Source organism: Danio aesculapii, chromosome 21 (genome assembly GCF_903798145.1).
Source record: "Danio aesculapii chromosome 21, fDanAes4.1, whole genome shotgun sequence".
Lineage (NCBI taxonomy): Eukaryota > Metazoa > Chordata > Actinopteri > Cypriniformes > Danionidae > Danio > Danio aesculapii.
The window spans coordinates 35215494-35240121 of NC_079455.1; the positions used below are offsets into that span (position 1 = coordinate 35215494).

The 24628-nt window shown below is 34.1% G+C and overlaps 1 protein-coding gene across 1 annotated transcript in view; it reads right to left on the reverse strand.

Moving 5' to 3' along the window:
* The window catches only part of LOC130214395 (probable E3 ubiquitin-protein ligase HERC1), a 153684-nt gene that overhangs the window by 56078 nt on the left and 72978 nt on the right, over nt 1-24628 (reverse strand). Inside the window, 12 exon segments of the mRNA XM_056446064.1 lie at nt 474-671; nt 751-803; nt 983-1251; nt 2862-3070; nt 3785-3912; nt 5060-5267; nt 9689-9772; nt 11471-11628; nt 14671-14872; nt 16277-17016; nt 22235-22541; nt 23930-24146. Of these exon segments, the coding sequence (XP_056302039.1) occupies nt 474-671; nt 751-803; nt 983-1251; nt 2862-3070; nt 3785-3912; nt 5060-5267; nt 9689-9772; nt 11471-11628; nt 14671-14872; nt 16277-17016; nt 22235-22541; nt 23930-24146 (2773 nt within the window).

Sequence of the window (24628 nt, forward strand, 5' to 3'; positions counted from 1 at the left end):
ACAGATAGATAGATGTAAAAATAGACAGACAGACATACAGGTAGACAGATAAATATAATGACAGATAGACAGAAAGAATGACAGGTGGACAGATAGATAGATATAACGACAGACAGACAGGTAGACAGATAGATATAATGACAGACAGACAGACAGACAGACAGAAAGACAGAAAGAAGAATGACAGATAGCATGACAGACAGACAGATAGATAGATAAAACAACAGACAGACAGACAGGTAGACAGATATAACGATAATAGAAAGAACAATACAATAGATCAATAGAACAATAGACAGTAGAATGATTTAAAAGATGAGAAGGATTTAGAGAGGTGAACAGATTTTTGTGACAGACAATGACAAAAAGGCAGAATGATAGATACATGACTAAAAAATATCAATTAATAGATCAATAGAACAAAAAATAGGCTATGTTTTGAACTGTGTTGTTGAATCTGAAATTAAGTGAACCTCTGTAGAGCAGGTTTTCTCCTCCACTGCCTGCTCCACTCACGAGGGCTCCAAGTGGGTCGTGCTCAATGAAGGGAATGGGTTCAGGCACAGGCTTCTTCTCACTCAGACCCAAAGGCCTCAGGAGAATCCCGAAATCCTCCAAACCTGTGAGCCGTTCTGAGTCGGAGTCTTCCTGGTTTACTGGATCCCACTCATCTAACAAACACAAATTTAAATCATCAGACTTTAACATAACAAACTCCTCAGGCTTTAATTAATTAACAGTAAAATATACCTTCTGATGTGCCATCTAATTGACCAATCAGATCAGACGCCAAACCTTTTGCCCTGAAAAATGAATAAGAAATAGAATTAATAACAGATAACTTAATATTTTTACTATTTAGAACAAATAAATAAATGTTTAAATTGCAAAAGTTTGTTCTATTCTACTTCTACAATAATAATAATAATAATAATAATAATAATAATAATAATAATAGTAATAATAATTTCCCCATTCTCACCTGTCCTGTTTGGAGCTCATAACACCCATGTTTAAGGCCAGATACTTTTCCCTGCATGTACTGCATAGAAGATAGTATGGACTGCCGGATCCACATTCACCACCAAACCAGCCGTCCACATAGGCCCCATTGCTGCGGTAACCTCTGCGCCCGGCACTCTGACCACAGCCTGGGTGATGGCGCTTCATGTGGTTGTTGAACTGCAGGGTGAGTGTGTTACATAATTCACACTCCACCATCTCATGGGGTTCTGGGTGCTCTTCTCTTCCCTGAGACAAAGACAGATGTATGTTCACTCAATTTGGAGATATTGAAAAAGAAATTCTAAACCAATCTATAAATATAGAAAATAAACATTGAAAATCTCAATAAAAAAAGTGAGAAAGAACAAAAAACATAAAATGATAAAAATACTGTAAAACTTAATAGTGTATAAAAATAAATGATTGAATGGATGAATGAATGAATGCGCGAATGAATGCACGAATGAATGAATGATGTGTGAATGGATGAGTGAATGAGTGTGCAAACGAATGAGTGAATGAATGTGTGAATGTGTAAATAAGTCAGTGAATGAGTGTGAATAAATGAATGAATGAATGTGTTAATGAATGTGTGAATGAGTGAGTAAATAAATATGGGAATGAATGTGTGAATGAATGAATGAATGAATGAATGTGTAAATGAATGAATGAATGAGTGTGTGAATGGACAAATGAGTGTGTGAATGAGTGAATGAATGAGTGAGTGAATGAATGTGAATAAATGAATGAATAAATGTCTGAAGTGAATGGGTAAGTAAATAAATGAATGAATGTGTGAATGAGTGAGTGAATGGGTGAGTAAATAAATGAATGAATATGTGAATGAGTGAGTGATTGGGTGAGTAAATAAATGAATGAATGTGTGAATGAGTGAGTGAATAGGTGAGTAAATAAATGTGCAAATGAATGTGTGAATGAATAAGTGAATCAATGTGTGCATGAATGAGTGAGTGAATGTAAATAAATGAATGAATGTGTGAATGAGTGAGTGAATGAATGAATGTGTGAATGAGTGAGTGAATGAATGACTGTGTGAATGAATGAATGAATGAATGAATGAATGAATGAATGAGTGAATGGATGTGTGAATGAGTGAGTGAATGAGTAAATGAATGTGTGAATGACTGAGTAAATGTGTGAATGAATGAGTAAATTAATAAATGTGTGAATGTGTGAGTGAATGTGTTAACAAATGAATGTGTGAATGAATGAATGAACGAACGAACGAACGAACGAACGAACGAATGAATGAATGAATGAATGAATGAAAGATAAAGTGTCAAAACAACTGTTTTTTTGGGCAGATAGAACACATTGGCAAAATTCAGAGAGAACAAATAAATGAATAGAGAACAAGCAAACATCAAAGAGAAGGAATGAACGAATATACAAAGAACAAACTAAAGTTAGAGAGAAATAACACACTAATAATTTTTAGAGAACAAGTGAATGAACAAGCATTGAAGAAAACAGATAAGTGACAAGTAAAGAGAATAAACAAATGAGTTGTACGAAGTTACAAACAAAGAAGTATTACAGAGAAAAAAAATGACAGAGAAAATTGTGCTCAGGACCGGGCCTGAGAACATCCTCCAGTTAGTTATGTTGGGTTTACACCAAATGTGAATTTAAGTATTTGTGTGGGTAAATTCCATGTGCAAGCCTACAAATAAAGGCAAATTTCCACTGGTTGACATGACTGATGCAAAATAAGTTTTTATGTCTTTGTTGCAAGTTAAAAAAACAACTTGAGTGGAAAAAGTTCTGTGAGTCATCTAGAGATAGTGACACAATGCTTCATTCTAAAACATTAGTTAAGGAGAAGCTGTAGTTACCTCTACCATCCAGAGTGTGTCCCTCTCAGAGGTGATGAACTCTGGGGTGAGCAGCTCCTCGTAGGGCTCCTCCTGGTACGGATCATCCATGTAGCCCAGCTCAGAGTCTTCTTCAGCAGCAAACGGGTGTGTTTCAGCCCGCTCCGGCCACTCCGCCACTCCAACCTCCTGTCTGTACAGCGCTGGGACAGGACTGGGTGACGGGGAGTCTGAAACAGGCAAGAGCAGAAACATTTGCTGTATAAAATACTGTAAATTAGTAGACAAGACACAGCAGGTATAAACAAAGTGTTTTATTCAGTACGATTGAAAGAAAACATCCAAAATACACACTTTATCAGTTTTGTAGATTTTAATTACAATACATATTTACTAAAATTACTTTTTCTGCTGCATTAAACAATGAATCTCCACTTCAGCTGGATATTATAAAAGATTTTACAGAGGGATTTGTTTACGCAAAATTGACTTCATTTTATTGTTTAACTAATGTGTTTTTTCTGAATTATGGAATGATATAAAGAGATTCCCACAATCTCATTCACCTGCAGTGTCAAATTAAATTAAATTATTAAATTAAATTAAATTAAATAAAAAAATTAAAAATTTAAATTAAATAAAAAAAATTAAATTTAAATTTAAATGTAAAATTAAATTAAATAATGTGAATGATTTTAATTTTTTATAATAATAATTAAATAAAAAAATGAAAAATTACAAATAAAATGAAAATAAAATAAATAAAAATTAAGGGCATTGAAAAATGGAAGGGCATCCGCTGCGTAAAACATATGCTGGATAAGTTGGTGGTTCATTCCGCTGTGGCGACCCCTGATTAATAAAGGTGCTAAGCTGAAAAGAAAATGAATGAATGAATGAACAAACTAAAAATAAATGACATAAAATAATTGTGTGATCCTGACCTGCTCTCCTGAAAGACGTTCTTTGTCCTACTCCAGACCGCTGCCTCCGAGCAGGTGGAGGTCTGTTTCTGGTGAGGTGAACATCTAAAAAGTTCTCTCTCTCCACCAGGTCCAAACCTGCTAATAGACTGGAAAACCCATTGGAATGAGGAAAAGTGAACAAAACTAAGCAAACAATTGTTAATAATTAATAGTCTGTGCCGTGTGATAGCAGAAAGCTATTCCAAAAACAGACATTGAAATCAAGCGGTCACTAAAATACAATACTATAACTGATAAAAACAACAGTCCTTTAGTTTTGGCTCATTGTCTTCATCTCTGTTTGACACATGCAATTGCAGTTGCTTGCACTTATCCTGGTAGACTCTTATATGTATACAAACATGAAATAAGTACCACTCAAATAATAAAAAAACACTATTACAAGCTTAACATTCTGAATCAGGCTTAGGTCTCGAGACCGTTTTGAACACTGGCTGGTAACGTACATGCTTCAAAAACTGATTTTAGACCTATTTTACCCCCAAACCTTTTGGATTTCAGCTTTCATATACAAGAGATGAGATTTGTTTGTTATATATCAGGCCTGTAGCCGGGGGGTGGGAGTTCTGGTGGTTTGAGAGACCTGATAAAAAAATCCAGTATCCAAGAGAGAACTGATAAAAGGCCCAGTGTTGTCCCATACATGAGCTCATGTGTCATATTTTGACTGCTATGCCATCATAAATTGTGAAAATAACCCATCAATGAAGGCTTCAAATGAATGCAAACAATTATTTTTCATGAGTCCAACATCCAGCTGTGCAAGAAAACATACAATATGATGAAAGTAATGTCATCTTTTACTACAAGTAGCCCAACTTTTATTCTGAATTTTGGACCTCATTCTTGAAAGAAAAAAATACCAATAAAAAGATTTGAAGCACTGAAAGCGGCCCATATTAATGTTAGTTTTAATACTAAATAGGCTATTTTTGTAATCCATGAACTTTTTGAAACTCCATTTTTCTAATAATATATGATGCAATAAATTTGTAATTAAAAATAAGTATTTTTTATTCAGCAAATGTTTTTGGCACCTCAAAAAGTGTGGTTATGATGACCATCCAACAAGCTAAAAATAGTGCTTAAAATGTCCCCAAAATGCAGTACTTAAACCTCATAATTAAATAGAACATAAGATGAATAACTGCAACAGGTGAGAAAAAAGTACCACCCTTTTCACCAGGCTGGCTATGGGCCTGTATATTCTTTCTCCTGCATGTGTAAGTTCACCTCTCATTGGGTTCTCGACTATCCTGCAGGGTGAGAGGCGCAGGAGACTCAGGGCACTGGACCGTCTCAGGCCCTTCAGATGAGGGTGTATCGGTGGCACCCCCTGCAGATGAACCCTCTCCCGTCTGCTGCTCCTCTGCGATGGGATGCTCCAGCATCCAGCTCGCCAACACCTCAATGGTGCGTGAGTCCACCTCACCCGTCACTCCTAAAAGAGGACACAAAGAGCTCAGGGAGAATAAAAAAAAACTGTTCAGACAAAATTGACTGAATTTATAACTACCGGTAAAAGTTTGGGGTCAGTTTTTTTTTTATATCAAATTTTTTATTTATTTTTTATTAAAAATTATTCTGTTCATCAAGGCCGCATTTACTTAATGTAAAAAAAAAGTTGTTCAATTGTCAAATATTTATTAAAATTTTAAATAACTTCTTTCTTATTGTATGTAGTTTCAAATGAAATTATAACTCCAGTCATTATTGCTTTTATCACTATTACCATTAATAAAAATAATATTATGAATAATAATGTGGGGGAAAAGGAATTTATTTTTATTATTCTGTGTCTTAATTTTTAATCGAAAAAATGTTTAGACTAACAACATGCAATCTTTTTCTTTTGTATGATACCATATATTAACCAAACATACTTTTTTTACGGTGTTGCATACTGCAGACAAGAGGGAAATAGCAGAATAAGAATAAATATAGTGAGGGGGCCTTGCTCCAAACCTCTGTCTAACAAGAAGTCTAGACATGTCATAAGGAGCTGGATGCTTGTAGAAGTTGTGAAATTGAAGATGCACTTAACTGTTCAGTTCTGGTATGCAGAGAAGGGTTGCAGAAAGAGGAAGTATGTTTGGGTGAAACACCCAAAGGACTGCAGAATGACTGATAAGTGACGTTACACTAAAGCTCCACCTGTTAATATCAGTTGTGTATATATGCTAGAGTCAGGGAAATGTAAGTTAGTTGCGAACCTCCTGAATGTAATTCTTGTACTGCATTGGGGTCACGTAACCCAGATCTCTGTCCTCGAATTATTCATTTGTATCAAAAAAATTACTAATATTTTTGACATTGAAGAAAACCCTCTTCTGACCTTTTTTATTGAACACGCATGGAATAATAATAATAATAATAATGATAATAATTAATATTAAAGTAATTTCTGAAGGATCATGTGACTTTAAAGACTGGAGTATTGAAGCTGAAAATTCATCTTAAAAAACACTGGAATAAATGATTAAATAAATTATAAACTACTTTTGAACAACTTTTGTTATTTCATAGCGCAATACCACTTTACAATTGTACAATTTGTACTGTATTTTTGATCAAATAAATGCAGCCTTGGTGAGGAGGATAAGCTTGTCTTAAAACATTTAAAAATCCTACTGACTGGTAGTTTATGATTTTGATCTTGTGACCACTTAAGTGTCTGAAAACTACATTTATTTGTGCATATAAATGATGTTATTTTAAATCTTCAATTTTAATAAAATGGAAACTGACTACAGTTTTAACAAAATGGAAACTGACTTTTAAATTGTTAAATCAAGCAGGCAAACATGGTTTGGGTAATTCAATTATTTATTTTAACCATAAAAAAAACTGTTTAAACTATATTTATACACAAATCTCTGATTTAAATGTAGATTTCCTATAAGAAGCTTTACAATATTATATTTGTACATATAGGTTAGATTAGTCAGAACTGAAGCCAAATCTTAAGCTAATTTAACAAAATAACTTACGATAACAGTCCAAAATTAGTACATCCAAATTTATATGTTAGGGAAAAATATTACATAAAAAATTTTAAAAGAGCAAAGTTTCACTATGAAATTTGATAGTTTGTATTTTTGGTCCCACTATATATTAAGTGGCCTTAACTAATTGACCTTATTCTTCAATGCGGAAGTGTGCTCGTTTTTGCGATTGTTTTAGAACTTCCGACTCAGCTGCTTATGGGAGAAATGATTAGGAATAATAAACGGCAGAAAACGGTCAAACTACTGGCTCTACACGCAAGTGTTTTCATGACTATACAGACAAAGTAGAATAATATAATAAGAAAACGTCAGTTTGCAACATCAAGCAGCAAACAGAGCTGTTTTTAACGTCTAAAAAGGAATTTAAGTGAATGAGACCGGAAGTCTCGAGCCAAAAAGATTCCAATGGCTGCGCCCGCTCGTATGTGAAGAATAAGATGAATATGTACTCACTTACATTGAAATAAATAATTTGTTACAATGTACTTATGGTGTAAATAATTTTTTTTACATTGTATTCATGATTGATTAAATACATGCATGTAATTATATCTGTTACTAATATCTGTAATTACATATTTAATTACAGTGTTGACCATCCCTTACATCTTAACCCACCCTTAAACCTACCCATACCACCAAACCCATTCCTAACCCTACTCGTATCCCACATCAAGAGCAGCACAAGTGTTCTGCATTACATTTTGAACCCAGTAAGTACATTGTATTTATTTTTGATGCAAGTACATAGTAGTTAAGGCCACATAATATAAAGAGGGACCGTATATTTATTATTTCCCAATATTTTGCATGCATTTAAATGTATTATTTTTCTATTTCTAAAAATGTTCGGTGACAAAAATATTATTTTAATAAATATATCTGTTTAATAAATCTGTTTTGTTAAAATGCACCAAAATATATTACCTATATTCACCGAGAAATGGATAAAATATTCATTTTCAAAAGGGATTTACTTATTTATGTTGAGAATTGTACATATATTTTCTTTCTTTTTTTAATCATTGTTAATTTATATGTATTTGTTTACATGTAGAATAATTAATAAGTTAATTTCAACTTTTGCTTTGTTTTATTCAACAAATAGAATTCTTGATATGTATATTACCAATATTTTAATAGAGCTGAGCAAACATGAACTAACAATGAATATGAGCATGTTTATCAACTGACATTAATGACAATTGAAAACTGCAACAAATGAATTTTTCATTGCCACGGTGTTCTCTTTTCTTGATTGCAATAAGATGCAATCAAAATCAATTGTTCACAAATAATATGCAAACAGTGTTTATAAATATGCAGAATTTTATTGAACTGTAGAACTAACGCTCATAACAAAAAATAAGATGTCATGCTGTGCTCCACTAATAATTTCCAGTGATTGAGTCGAGTGCTCCGGTGGGGAACAACAGTGTGGGGTGAAGCAGGGAAAAGTGTAATGAGTGAATCATCAACAGCTAATCATTAAAGAGAAAAAATATATATAAAAAAATCAAAGAAAAAAAAAATCTTAAAGACATTTATTCACTTAAGGAATATTTCTTCACCATTTACTCATCCTCGTAGTACCAAACATATTTTTTTCTGCTAAATGTTGGAAACTAGTAGCCATTAACTTCCATAGTAAGAAAAAAAATACTATGGATGCCAGCGGCTACAGACTTCCAACATTTTTCTATATACAGTTGAAGTCAGAATTACATGTATTAGCCCCCCTGTTTATTTTTTCCCCAATTTTGGCTTAAAGGAGAGAAGATTTTTTCAACACATTTCTAAACATAATAGTTTTAATAACTCATCTCTAATAACTGATTTATTTTATTTTTGCCTCGATGACAGTAAAAAATATTTGACTAGATATTTTTCAAGACACTTCTATACAGCTTAAAGTGACATTTAAAGCCTTAACTAGGTTAATTAGGTTAACTAGGCAGGATAGGGTAATTAGTAGGCCCGCCGATTTTACGCAGAATTCCGCAGATTTTCTGTTTATTTACTTTAGTAAATGTGTGTAAATCTATATTTATTCAGTTTTTAAATAAATTTCAGTAATATTATTGACTAATTTGAAAATGTTCCTCTGATTTATTTACAATTCAGTTTGCACAGTACTATTTTCTCTCTTTTAGTAGATATATTATATGAGAGACTTGCTTTGTTTACCAAATGAAGTGAATCTAATAGGATTAGCATTTTAAACATTAAATACAAGTTAAAAAGATATTATTTTTTTATTTCACATATTAAGGTTTTAGTTATGATACTCCCAAAATAATTCCGCAGAAATCCGCAGATTTTTAGCAAAATTCTCCGCAGCAATAACAAATAACATCCGCAGATTCCGTCTGGCCCTAGACAAGTTACTGTGTAACGATGGTTTGTTCTGTAGACTATCGAAAATAATAGCTTAAAGGGGCTAATAATTTTGACCTTATAACGTCTTTTAAAAAATTAAAAACTGTTTTAATTTCAGCCAAAATAAAACAAATAAGACTTTCTCCAGAACAAAAAAAATATAAGACATACTGTTAAAATTTCCTTGCTCTGTTTAACAATTTCAGAAATATTTAGTAAAAGAAAAAAAATTAAAGGTGGCTAATAATTCTGACCTCAACTGTACCTTCTTTTTGTATTGAACAAGACAAAGACCCTCAATCATGTATAAAGGGGAGTAAATGATGACTGAATTTTCATTTTTGGGTGAACTATCCCTTTAAAACACTTCTAGCTGTAAATATCTGCACTGGGATTATTGGTTTTTAATTATTGAAAGCTTGATAAATCTGTCAATTTTCTAATGACTGACAGCAGGTATGAATGGCTCTGGTACCTGCCGCCTCCATGGCCCTGTAGATGTGTCTCATTGAGAAGCCCATTTCAAGCAATCGAACTGGGACAAACATTTGGGGCTGTTCTGAGGGACAGAAATAAAATATTACATAATAAATCAGAATGTGTCTATACTTGGCTGACTAATGCAGTCAGTCCAACAACATGATTTTTAAACTAATTATTTACAAAATATAGTGTACAAAATATTACAAATTACATACTACTTCCATTAATGATTTTAGATATTCCTTAAGTTTTTTTAAATTCACAATTTAACACTATATTTAATATATTTAAAAGAGTACATTTACAATATAGTTTGATATACACAGCAGTGTATCAATAGGACCTCTGTGAAAATCAGTAATTACTTTTATATAAATATTGTAATCTGGATTAAATTAAAAATATACAAGATATATATATATATATATATATATATATATATATATATATATATATATATATATATATATATATATATATATATATATATATATATATATATATATATATATATATTAGGGGAGTAACAGATCATGGTTGATCTGCGATTCGTACTGATCACAACCCATGGTTCGGAACACACGTGACCTGCAGATTAATACATTAATACAGTAGATTACAAGTAAAAAACCTCTCGTGTCATTCAAATCACATGTATGAAAGCATTTAAGCTTTCCTGTAAAATATAATGATGACGGAGGAAGATGTGGTAGGTTATTCGGGATGTGGTGGGTTTCTTAGGTTATTAAAGCATTGATGCGTTCAGTGTAAGTTGCATGATTCATCATTAAAAGATCGAGATCTCAACACCCACGCAACATAAATTATAAATGATGGTGATTTTGCACGTTTATTAACCCTTCTAATCACTGCATTCAAATCTGAAAGTGCAAAAATCAAGAAAGAGATTCAGTCTTTAGTCTTTTGAGTTAGATATTAAGTTACAAACAGACAAATAACACGGAAGTACTATGATAACAGTTTATAGATTAGATAAACCCACTGATGTTTATGGTAGAGAATAAAATCACCGTCATGTGCTCAAAAATGAAAGTTACATTATTTACTGTAACCAAAAGGCCATCAATAATATGTCCCTAAATAATAAAAATGACACATCTAGCAATGAAACATGAAGTTTTATGAGTGAATAACTGAATAATTTATTGAAAAATCTCAAAATAAATATGGGTTGTACATATTATAATGTTAGATTGATACATTTGGCATTATAAGCAACAGTAGTAACAGTGAATATTTCACAGTACCGAAAATTTTACAATTTATTTTTATTCAGCTGATTATTTCTTCATTTTATGAAACCAAAAGTGTCTTGCAGTGCTGTTTTGGTAATAAATAGAAAGCAAATTACATTTGTTTCCTCCTCTTCTTGGCTGATCCAAAAGATGGGCCGATCCGTGACTAAAAAACCATAATGTGATCCGAACCGTGAAATTTGTGATCTGTTACATCACTAATATACATTTATCTATTGCAATCCAGCAAAGGATAAAGGTCTTGCAATTCAAGGGTTATAAAATAAAAAAAGGAAAAAAAGTGAAACCAGTGTATACATTATATTTGATAAACTAAAACATCTTTCCAAAGCAAGACTCAAATGTGAAACATGCACAAGCTGTCAGATTTGAGACAAAACATAAACCAATCCAATCGTTAGTTTACAAAAACTATTTATTAACTCCTATACCATCATCTAGATGTACGCCATGCAACAGACATCCACATTGCCAGGACGTTATTAAAGCGGTCTTACCCACGGGGGTCCTGGTCTGACCACAGGGCTCCAAAAAGCTGGTCTGCTGCTCAGTGAAGCCCTCACAGGATGCAGAGCTGGTCAGACTGAGGCCCGGAGGAAGAACCGGACTGTGGACCAGACCTGCCAGTGTGGGAAAACGAGCCAGAACCATCCGCCTAGAGAAGCCCAGCCAAACACACATGCACACACACACACACAGCAAACCTTCAGCCTGAGCGTGGTATTTGCTTCTAGGGCTGGGTATTGATTCAGCTCTCAAATTCGATTCAGTGAATATAGATTTAACACAATATTTCTATATATGACCAATAAAATTTAAAACAGGACAGAAGTAGTAGTAATATGAAAAATATAACAGGGGCTGACATAAAACAGTGGGACCCCCTATTTATACATAGAAAAAACACGTGTAAACATACAGAAGTTATAAAATATACCAAATAAATTCTACAGGGCGACATGGTGGTGTAGTAGGTAGTGCTGTCGCCTCACAGCAAGAAGGTCGCTGGTTCGAGCCTCGGCTGGGTCAGTTGGAATATCTGTGTGGAGTTTGCATGTTCTCCACGTGTTTGCGTGGGTTTCCTCCGGGTGCTCCGGTTTCCCCCACAAGTCCAAAGACATGCGGTACAGGTGAACTGGGTACGCTAATATTGTCTGTAGTGTATGAATGTGAATGAGAGTGTATGGGTGTTTCCCAGTGATGGGTTGCAGCTGGAAGGGCATCCACTGCGTAAAATGTGCTAGATAAAATGGCAGTTCATTCTGCTGTGGCAACCCCAGATTAATAAAGGGACTAAGCCGAAAACAAATTGAATGAATGAATAAATTCGACATATTTTATTAAAGCTATTAAACATTCTTTCAAAGTGTACTGATTATTTGTTTATTTTTGTTATTTTGTGTTTGATGGTGTATTATTAGGCTGCTGTCACTTAAAGACATTATTTTAACAGACAGAATGGCTTTATTCTGTGAAAAACAACCTCCTAGATGTAATTTATCCTGCTTCTTACACGACTACTTGCACACAAAACATAACATTCACCAAAAAACCTTGTTCTGAGATTATCAACCCTAAATTAAACGCAAAGCTGACAGAAAGAAAACAGCCGATGGAGTATAATAACATTGCACTAACCTGCGCATTATCCAGTCACAAGATGGCGCCAAAAAGTAGAAAAAAAAAAAACGCAAAGCTGACAGAAAGTAAACTGGCAGCATAGACTACCTCTCTATTATTCAGTCACCAGATGGCGCCAAACAATTCAAAACAGTCAAAAACAGTGACGTGACAGACAAGCAGATAAGTACGAATGTGAATGTTATCTGACGGGGTGGGTTATTAGAAGTTCCCGGATGAGCCTGCATTATTTAGAGCAGTGTTTCTCAACCATGTTCCTGGAGGACCACCAGCTCTGCATATTTTACATCTTCTCTGCCAAACACACCTGATTCAGATCATCAGCTCATTAGCAGAGACTGAAAGACCTGTAATGGGTGTGAAAGACAAAGGAGACATGCAAAACATGCAGTGGCGGTGGTCTTCTAGGCACGTGGTTGGGAAGCTATGATTTAGAGGTTGTTAACTGCAAAATAAAATACCTTGGAATGTCGTGACTGACCAATCAGAAGCAAGTATTCGAGATAGCCATGTAATGAGCACAGATAATGTCTCAGTATTATTGGACCTTGTAATAATATAATAATAAATAATAACATAATAATCCCTAATAAAATACAAAACTAAAGACCTACTTACATAAAGGACTGAAATAACAATAAATCTGTTAATAAATACATGCCTATATGCATAGACTATAGAATATAGAAACAAATGTGTTAATGACTGTGTTAATGAATCAATATCAAATCGACCACCAAAAAAAAATATCATTTAAACTTTTTTTTCCCAGCCCTACTTGCGTCATGAAGCCATGCTGACACACTTGAGCTTATAACAGCAGCACGAGTTCAGCATACACTCTCACCTGTGCTCTCACACACACTCTCAGTGAGCTGTGTGTGAGTGTGTGTCTGTGTCTCAGTCGACAGTGATCTGGAGTGAGGACATCCAAACACATCAGACAGTTTACCTTATGTGTGTATGTGTGTGTGTGTTGGACTAAAAAAGTAAAGTGTTGTTAATTTAGTTAGTAGTGATGGAATAAAATTAATTAAAATAAAATAAAGAAAAAAAATAATAAAATAAAGATGTCGCTAATTTAGTAATTAGTGCTGGAATAAAATAAAATAAAATAAAATAAAAAATAAATAAAATAAAATAAAATAAAATAAAATAAAATAAAATAAAATAAAATAAAATAAATTAAAATAAAATAAAATAAAATAAAATAAAATAAAATAAAATAAAAGTGTCGTTAATTTAGTAATTAGTGCTAGAATAAAATAAAATAAAATAAAATTTTCGTTAATTTAGTAATTAGTGCTGGAATAAAATAAAATAAAATAAAATAAAATAAAATAAAATAAAATAAAATAAAATTGTCATAAATTTAGTAATTAGTGCTGGAATAAAATAAAATAAAATAAAGGTGTGGGTAATTTAGTAATTTGTGCTGAAATAAAATAAAATAAAATAAAATAAAATAAAATAAAATAAAATAAAATAAAATAAAATAAAATAAAATAAAATAAAATAAAATAAATAATAATAAAATAAAATAAAATGCTGTTAATTTAGTAATTAGTGCTGGAATAAAAAAAATTAAATAAAAAGTGTTGCTAATTCAGTAATTAGTGCTGGAAAAAAAAAAAAAAAAGTAAAATAAAATAAAGTGCTGCTAATTTAGTAATTAGTGCTGGAATAAAATAAAATAAAGTAAAAGTTAATTAAATAAAAAGTGTGGCTAATTAAGTTATTTGTGCTGGAATAAAATAAAATAAAATAAAATAAAATAAAATAAAATAAGTTACTAAGTTAACTAGTAGTGCTGGAATAAAATAAAATAAAATAAAATAAAATAAAATAAAATAAAATAAAATAAAATAAAATAAAATAAAATAAAATAAAATAAAATAAAATAAAATAAATCTTTTAGTGTTCAATGTTCAGTGTTTAGTGTTGAGAGAGTAAATAATGAGTCAATTTCCATTTATGTGTGAACTATCCCTTTAAATGCTCAATGCTGTAAACGCATGTACAGTAGTCAGTGATCTTGTATGACAAAGAAACTCACTGCAGCAGGTTGATGGGCAGGAACGGGTTGAAGTTCTCCAGTCCATCCGCCTGCAGGGCAGTAAGGAGAGAGGTTGTGAGGTCATTGGTGGAGGGTGAAGCTGATTGGCCGAAAATGGCAATGCCCTCAGAGCCGTTGCTGTAAAGAGAGACTGAACTGGAGGACTTGGACACTGGCTGAGAGGAAGAGTGAGCTCCAGAATCTATGAAAACAGACACAGAGCAACTAGTTAATTATATGCTAATTGAATTAGTAAATTAATATGTAATTTATCATTTACATAATAGTAATTATATTTGAAAAAAATGTATTACTACTAAATGCAGATGGAATTACTAAAGATGAAAACTACTTGAAATGATAAAAAACAGCTATGTATTTATTATTATTGACATTTGAAATAAATAATGAGCAAGTGAAGAAGGTAGAATGCTGAATATTGTTTATTTGGTAGTGTATATTACAACTATAATACGTATGTGGTATAATAATATTAAAATAAATAAACAATAATAATAACAATAATAATAATAAAATTAAACGTTATTTCATTATCAAACAACAAATGATATCAATTAAAACATGTAAATCACTAGAAATAATGATTTGCAACAACAATAAATTACATAAACTAATTTTATATTATTATTAATTTATCATAATTCTATTATTAATATAATGAATTATTAATATTTTAAATAATCATGAACAAATTAGCTGTAATAAATAAACAACCATACTAATTATTATATAATATTAAATGTTTATTACCATTATCATTTATTATTAATTATCATTATTAAAAAATTATCAAGTTCAATTAAAACATGTAAATCAACAGTATATAATAGTATATATAATAGTATAATAGTAATTATATATTTAAAAAAATGTATTACTACTAAATCCAGATGGTATTACTAAAGATGAAAACTACTTGAAATTATTTTTAAAAACAGCTATGTAATTATTATTATTATTATTATTATTATTATTATTATTATTATTATTATTATTATTATTAACATTTGAAATAAATAATGAGCAAGTGAAGGAGGTAGAATGTTAAATATTGACTTTTGGTTATGTATATTCCAACTATAATACGTATGTAGTATAATAATATTAAAATAAATAATAGTAATAATAATAATAATAATAAAAATAATAATAATAATAATAGTAAAATGAAACGTTATTACATTATTAAACAATGATCAAATGATATCAATTAAAACGTAAATTATACAAAAAGTATACAAATTATATGAACTAATAATAGATTATTATTTATTTATCATAATTATACTATTAATATAATGAATTATTAATATTTTCAATAATTCAAAATTAGCTGTAATAAATAAATAACCACAATAATTATTACAATAACTTTAAATGTTATTACATTATTAAACAATGATCAAATTATATAAATTATATAAACAAATGACCTGCAATATATAATAATAATATTTATTTTTATTATTAATATTACTATTATAATTATTATTATTATAATTATTATTATCCTACATATTATCGTTGTAGCACACAAAACCAAACAAAACCATATTCAGCATTCTACCTTCTTTTTTCTCCAAACCTTTGTGCTCTTTGCTCCCGTCCTCTTGCAGTCTGCTCAGCGCTCCTTTAAAGATGATGATCTGGGCCCTCTCCAGGTCAGATAAAGCCATGGCCTGTTTGATGGGACAGGGTCTGACGGCCCATTTCACCATGCTCCGAACCACAAACTGCAGCACAGAGCGCAGCTCAGCATTCTCCTCCCCACCAGCAGAGGTCCTCGCTGGGTCAGGGCTCGTTAAATTCACCCCAGGGTCTGATTTGGGAACCAGGAGAAGATCAGTGAACTTTCCGCAGCTCAAAATGACAGCCAGGGATTTTAGCGCCCCCAACAGGAGGTAGGAAATGCGAACTGCGCGTAGTTCCAATGCAAAGAAGTCCGCTCTCGGTTGGGGCGTGAGGATTGGTGCACATGGGGATTCGGTGGACTGTATAAGCGGTCCTAACGTGTCCTCTTGGTTCTCATCTCTTCTGTCCTCAACCTTATTTCGATCCTCATCCACCGGACAGCTCACGCAATCCTCGTCCATCATAATACGAGCAATGTCCTCATCCAAGCGTCTCTCCAATTCGTTACGTGGGCCGCCTTCTGAGCTGATCCGGTTTCTCGGGATCCCGGATGACGCAGAGGGGGGCTCCTGTTCTTCCAATATTCCGGTCATCAGGATGAGGTCGAACAACACGGAGGGTTTGAGGCCACGGCAGCGGGACATGTCCATCTGCGGGACATCACATGGCTCCAGGGAGGACAGAGGAGTGTCGCTGGGTGACCAAGAATTCAGGAAGCTTTGGGTTAGTGGGACCACAGCAGGTCACAAGCAGAATGAAGATGAAGAGAGGAGTGAGACGGAAGGGGACGAGACGGAAACAAAAAGAGTGGAAAATAAAGGATACCATGATTAGAAAAAAATAAAGAGGACAAAAGACAATACAAGAAAAGGAGAGTGAAAAAGTTGGAAGGGGGTAAAAAGACGCATGCAACTAGCGAAAAGAACAGGACAGGTATAACATAAAAATATGGAAAACATTACAATAGCATCAGAATATATAGGAACACATGTCAGTGCTGGAGAATACTGAAAACCTACGGATACTGTATTTTTGGTTTAGAGTGCAGATTCATATAGACCAGGGCTGGGCAAACTCAGTCCTGGAGGGCCGGTGTCCTGCACAGTTTAGCTCTAACTCTAATCAAACACACCTGCTTATAGATTTCTAGTGATCTGAAGACACTGATTAGCATGTTCAGGTGTGTTTGATTGGTGTTGGAGCAAAACTGTGCAAGACACCGGCCCTCCAGGACCGAGTTTGCCCACCCCTGATATAGACCTTCTTCTTCGTGGGCGCCATAGTGACCAGCGCCTTCCAGTAGTGTGCTTAGAACTTCCGTTAATAATTGTCATCAGCCGGAGAAGCGTTTCTCAACTGGGTGTCAATACTGTTTCCAGTGGCATACGGAGTGTTTTTGTGATGCAAAACTTTAATTTTGAAACAAAGATGTGCGTCAAAGATGTGTATATGCTTCTGTCAGATGCGGTTCAAGCGCGAGAGAAAAACGTTCTCCTAATTTAGTGTCTGCCCCCAGATCAGATGCTGAAATATAGCGTTAGTGTACCCGACCTGTCTGTTGTTATAATGTACTCCACGGCTCTTCAATACAAACACACACACAAACAATACCCCACTGCATTATAAAGAGCAAACCATATTACTGGCATGAATCTAGCAGGTATTTAAGCCATGCCATTTCCAAAAAGGACCAATAAAAGTCCGTTACTGATACATGGCTGGCTGATTTGCACGTTGACTCTAATCGGGAGCAGTTTTGTTTCATTTAGTTAGTTTGTCTTGTGTAGTATTTACCATGGTATGTGTTTTTCTGTCATTTCAAAACGCCGCTATTTTCACTTTGTGACACTTATTAAACCAATGTGTTAGTGGTACAGTACAGGCTACGTGTGTGTGTGTGTGTGTGTGTGTGTGGGTGGGTGCGTGTGTGTGTGTGTGTGTGTGTGTGTGTGTGTGTGTGTGTGTGTGTGTGTGTAAAACATTTTGGTGAATTACATTTGTTTAGGTTGGTTATACATTTGAAAGAAAGACAAAATGTTGACTTTAGCAATGATGAGGCTTCATTTAGATGGCAAAAGATGCCGTCTGACACCAAGGGGAAAATGCCTCGCAGCGCTTGTTTTCCATCTCACTAGATTGAGTTTTTTTAATAATCAGTCCAGGAAGTGGTGCTGATCGACAGCAGGATTAGTTCAAAGACATTAAAAGCAAGTGAAACTGATTAAAACTATCGTTTCAAAGCTGTCCAAATGTGACTTTTTATACACATCTGAGTGGAAAAGTCTGAAAAACATCACAAACTACAAGACACCATCCCCCAGCACTGTAGACAATGAACGACTTGCAAACGACCTGAATGAGTTTTACTGCCGGTTTGAGAAAAACCCCCACACCCACTCTGAACTGCTCTTCACGCCACCATTAACACCTCTACCACCCCCTGCCTCCCCCATACCTGCACTACAGTTTAACGAAGATGAGGTGTGCCAGGTCTTCCGGAAACAGAAGAGGAAAAAAGCACCAGGCCCAGATTTTATAACACCAGCCTGTTTAAAATCCTGTGCTGACCAACTGGCCCCCATCTTCACCCTGATCTTCAACAGATCACTGGAGCTGTGTGAAGTGCCCTCCTGCCTCAAACGCTCCACCATCATCCCCATCCCAAAGAAACCCAAACTTACAGGACTAAATGACTACAGACCGGTGGCACTAACATCTGTGGTCATGAAGTCTTTTGAAAAACTGATGCTGGCCCACCTGAAGGACATCACTGAACCCTCACTGGACTCTCTTCAGTTTGCGTACAGAGCAAACAGGTCTGTGGATGATGCAGTAAATATGGCACTGCATTATGCTCTGCAACACCTAGACAGACCAGGGACCTATGTGAGGATCTTGTTTGTTGACTTCAGCTCGGTGTTTAACACTATCATCCCAAAACTTCTCCTGCCCAAATTAACTCAGCTCTCTGTGCCCACCTCTGTCTGTCAGTGGATCAACAGCTTCCTAACGGACAGGCAGCACAATCAACACTGGCGCTCCCCAGGGGTGTGTCCTCTCCCCACTGCTCTTCTCCCTGTACACGAATGACTGCACTTCAAAAGACTCCTCTGTGAAGCTCTTGAAGTTTGCAGACGACACCACACTTATCGGCCTCATTCAGGACGGTGATGAGTCTGCTTACAGACAGGAGGTTAAGGAGTTGGCTGTCTGGTGTAGCCACAACAACCTGGAGCTCAACACGCTCAAAACCGTGGAGATGATAGTGGTCTTCAGGAGAAACCCCCTGCTCTCCCCCCACTGAGCATCATGGACAGCATTGTGGCAGCAGTGGAGTCATTCAGGTTCCTGGGCACCACCATCTCTCAGGACCTGAAGTGGGACACTCACATTGACTCCATTGTCAAAAAAGCTCAACAGAGGCTGTACTTTCTTTGTCAGCTGAGGAAGTTTAACCTCCCAAAGGAGCTGCTGAAACAGTTCTACACCTCCATCATTGAATCAGTCATCTGCACATCAATAACTGTGTGGTTTAGCTCAGCTACTAAATATGACCTCCAAAGACTACGTCGAATAGTTCGGACTGCTGAGCGAATCACTGGTACAACCCTTCCTACTCCCCAAGAACTGTACTTATCCAGAGCGAGCAGAAGGGCTGCCAAAATCACTCTGGACCCCTCACACCCAGCACACTGCCTCTTTGAACTTTTACCTTCTGGTCGACGCTACAGAGCACTGCGCACCAGAACAGCCCGACACAGAAACAGTTTCTTCCCTCAGGCAATCCATCTCATGAACACTTGATGATAATAATTGTGGAACCAACATCACTACTTGCTATACACATTTATACACATATACACTTATTTAACAACACACTTTACATGCCAATTTGCACATAACAGCTGCACATATAACATTGTATATAGTAATAAACACGTACATACACTTGTCAATCTGTATATTTGCACTCACTACTTCTATTTTTTATTTTTTTTAATATATTTATTATGTGTTTTTTATCCTGTCTCTGTAATTCTGTTGCTCTGTAGAAGCTCTGTCACGAAAACAAATTCCTCGTATGTGTGAACATACCTGGCAATAAAGCTCTTTCTGATTCTGATTCTGATATAGGTATAATTTACTGTACATGTATATCATCGGCTAGACTGATTTCTTAATATCTGTTATCAGTTGACCACTAGTGTATGTTGTTGTTTTTTTTAAGCTAACAGTACTACATTTGTCCACAAGATGCCAACACTGAAGAAGGTGTCTGAGCACAGTAACAAATGAAGTATGCTGACCATGCCATAGTGCATAAAAAAGTACACTTTGGACAAAAAAAAAAAAAACAAGTTAGAAATTCCTTTCAATTTACTCACCCTCAGGGCATCCACGATGTACTGTAGATCACATTTTATCTTCAATTGAACATTAAAGAAGATTTTTTAGCTGAAACTGTGGTCTTTGGTGAGTCATAAAATTCAAGTTAATATTCATATAAGGGAATAAAAATGTAATGCACATGGCTCCTGATGATACATTGAGCTCTGATGCAGTATTTATTTTGTTCTGCCTGTATATCATTTTTTGGACTCTCAGAGTTCCACTAGCCATAGCCCTGAATGACCAAGGACCAGAGTGTCATCTAGACATGCACAATATTTTGTTTATTTATTAATATACACTGTGACATGAATATAATTTTAAAGATGACTTGAATAGCACCATTTGGAAATAATTCAATAAATTTAAACTGATTGAGATGATTCTGTAGGGGAGTGTAGTGGCGTAAAATGTAATAAACAAATCTTAAAAACACATTCAAATGAAAATCTTTTATTGTACTAGGGTTAAACTTTGTAATAATTCCACTAGGCGTGGGCTGACAATATTATTACCTTGGACAAATATATCATGGTTTCACAGTATCACGATATTGCGATTATTGCTCTAAAATATGCTCTTTTTAAATGTCTGGTTAAAAAACTACTTTTTCTACTGTGAAAAAAAAAAAAGATTTTTATAACTACCCTAAAGTAGTTCAATGTAGAAAACCAACCTTTTTTCCACATTGAACACTATATATATATATTTAAAGAAACATTTAAAATGTCAATAACATGTGAGAATAAATAATTAAATAAATCATTGTTGACTTCTGCTGTTTTCATTAGATTAGATTTCTTCTGGAGATAATTTTCCGCAAATAAACTAAATGAAATGGTCTTAACATGCATAAAAAACAAACTAAAGTTTTTTTATATATCGTAGGAACGGTATAACAGAAAATCTTTACGGTTTTAAAACCTTGACTTTTCCAAACCGCGGTAAACCTTGAAACCGGTTATCGTCCCATGCCTAGACTCCACAAATCTTATGTGTCCTGAACTGTAATGCCTAGTTATTATATTTCCAATTCAACACTGCAGATCCTACAAAGTGATTATTGCAGCTTAACACACTGCGATATCAATGTTCAAACTAAACTAGTTTCAGCTAAAAAAAAAATCTTCCAAAAGGAAAGCTTTTTTTTTTTTTAAATGTTCTGCTTGAGAAAAAAAAAGCACATCAGGGTCAGGGTGAGTAAATCGAGGATGAGCTATCTGTAATGCTGAGCTATCTGTTTTATTCAGGAGATACCAAAATAAACAAGAGAAATATTATTAAGCACCATTATATCATTGGTTTGTAATATTTATTTTTTAATAATAACAACCTTGGTAAATGTGATAAATACATCATGTTGCAATAACATATGTTACAATAACTAAGTAAATAATATTTCAACTAAGTCAAATTTTTCTTCAGCACTCCAGACCTTTGCTTGAAGATTTACATTTAAACAGAGTTTTTTGCTGCAAACTACGTGCCAGAATAGTTCAAAAGAAATGTTTTTTGTCCTTACCTCACAGTAAAGTCCGTCTCCTCCCACTGCAGTTTAGCCAGGGGGCTTCCCTCTTTCAAGACCCCGAGTAATGTGGCCCGTCGGCCACTGGATTTGTGCAGGCAGGTTCCTCCAGCACGAAGGCCACTGTCCACCCCTCCGATAAGAGCCATGACAGGCCAGACCTCACAGCACAGGACGCTGAGCTGAGCATCAGAGAGACCCGCCGGGCCCGAGAGGTGGTCTGAGGACGAGCCCATGTCTGCCCAAGCTGAAGCCCTCTCTCTGTTCAGCCCACATTTCTCATCAGACTCCTTACTGGCGTGACCTGTGGGAAGAGGACAGAGTGCACAAACAAAACAGCAGGGTTTTTTTGGAGACTGTTCTGCTTTTCTACAAGTTTTTTAATCATTACTTAATTAGCGCACAGACAACTCAATTTCAGGCGTTTTATTTTTTGTGGCTACTAACTATACAACTAAATATGTGGCTACTAACTACTACTTACAATAATAATAATTATAATAATAATAGTGATAATAATAATAACAACAACAACAACAATAATAGTAACAAACATAACACCCAACATAATAGTGCCTAAATACATAATTCATAAATTCATAAATACAGACTTAAATTCTGACATAAAGACTATATGCATACAGTAAATACCCAAATTAAAAATGAACACAATTTAAATAAAATTCTAAAAACCTAAATATCTACCAACATACATACATGCACATATAAATACCTAAATATCCAAATAAATGATAAAAATGCCAATGTAAAAAAAAATGTCAGAATACATTAAGGAGTTAAGGAATTGATTGAGATTAAGGAATGGTTGGCTGGTAATTTTTTACAATTGAATGAATCAAAAACTTAAGTACTAGTGTTTGGCCCTTTAAGCGTTTGTGAATCTACAATTAATCAATTAGGTTCGTTAAAGCCTCCACAGTCACGCAATAAATCTTGGGGTTATTGTTGACACCGAGTTATAATTTGCAAATAAATTTAGTCATGTCATGTTATAGTTAAACACAGTTCAGTGATTCACTGAGAAACTGCGCTCGCTGCCTATAACGTTAACTTTCATTATGGTCACTATCTTTGGCCCGTTCTTAATTTTGATTCTGTAAAATGTCCAAGAAACACAGCGAAAATGGACCTCATTAAGTCTCAACCTTTATTACAGCTCATGACGGACATTTCTCAAAGGAGGGAATAACAAAAATCTGACCTGAGACAGTGTGTGGGGAGCTTGAGTGCCCAGCAGGCACGCCGTTGTGATCGATGACTGTCGCTTGTTTATTAATGCCTGTGAAAGCGGTGATGTAATTTTGACAGTGTTGCTGTTTGATTCGTACTCGTAATCAGGACTTCGTGTCCGTGGTGAAACTGTATTTTGTGTTTGTAAAGTACACCCATCGTAAATTTATCAGTCATATACAAACAGACTAAGAAAATGTTGTGTCTGTTCTTATCACAGATTTTGGAACAGTACCCTCATAAAATTACGAGTACGTTCCGTTTTCCTTTACGATTTTATAATTACGGATGCGTGAATTTTATTTACGCACAAAATATTTATGACAGTGATTTTGCTCCATACTCACTGTATTTTTATTACAAGACTAATAAGATCAAATAAAATATTTTTTGTCATAAAAAAAAAATAAATAAGTAAATAAAGCAGACGAGTTAACTGACCTATCTTGCCGTGTCCGTCCCTCATGAGTGGGTTGATGAGCTGTAGTTTATTTAGCATGTACTGGTTTATATGCTGAAGCCAGTCATCGTTCAAATACAGTCTCCTGAGCAGCTGAATGGTGGACTCCAACAGAACAGTGGCCCTCGGGCTGCACAGGGGCTCTCCTGGCAGAAGATCACTGGGCATTCCGCGCATCTGCAGCTCACACAGCGCCACCTAAAGGCCAGCGGAGGAACCCAAGGTCATTTGTACAGTTGATTTTGTTTACTTGTTTGTATATTTATTGCCACATCAGCAACATATGGCTATTTCATGGCAAGATTAATACAGAAAAAAAAAATATTACACAATAATAGCAACTTAATAATTCAATAAGTGATGATAAAAAAAATAAATGAATAAATACATGAATGAATAAAGGAATGAATAAATAATAATAATAAATAAATAAATAAATAAATAAATAAATAAATAAATAAATAAATAAATAAATAAATAAATGAGTAAATAGATAAATAAGTAAATAAATAAACAAATAAAGATAGATAGATAGATAGATAGATAGATAGATAGATAGATAGATAGATAGATAGATAGATAGATAGATAGATAGATAGATAGATAGATAGATCTATCATCTATTCATTCATTCTTTAATAGATAAATAAATAAATAAATAAATAAATAAATAAATATTT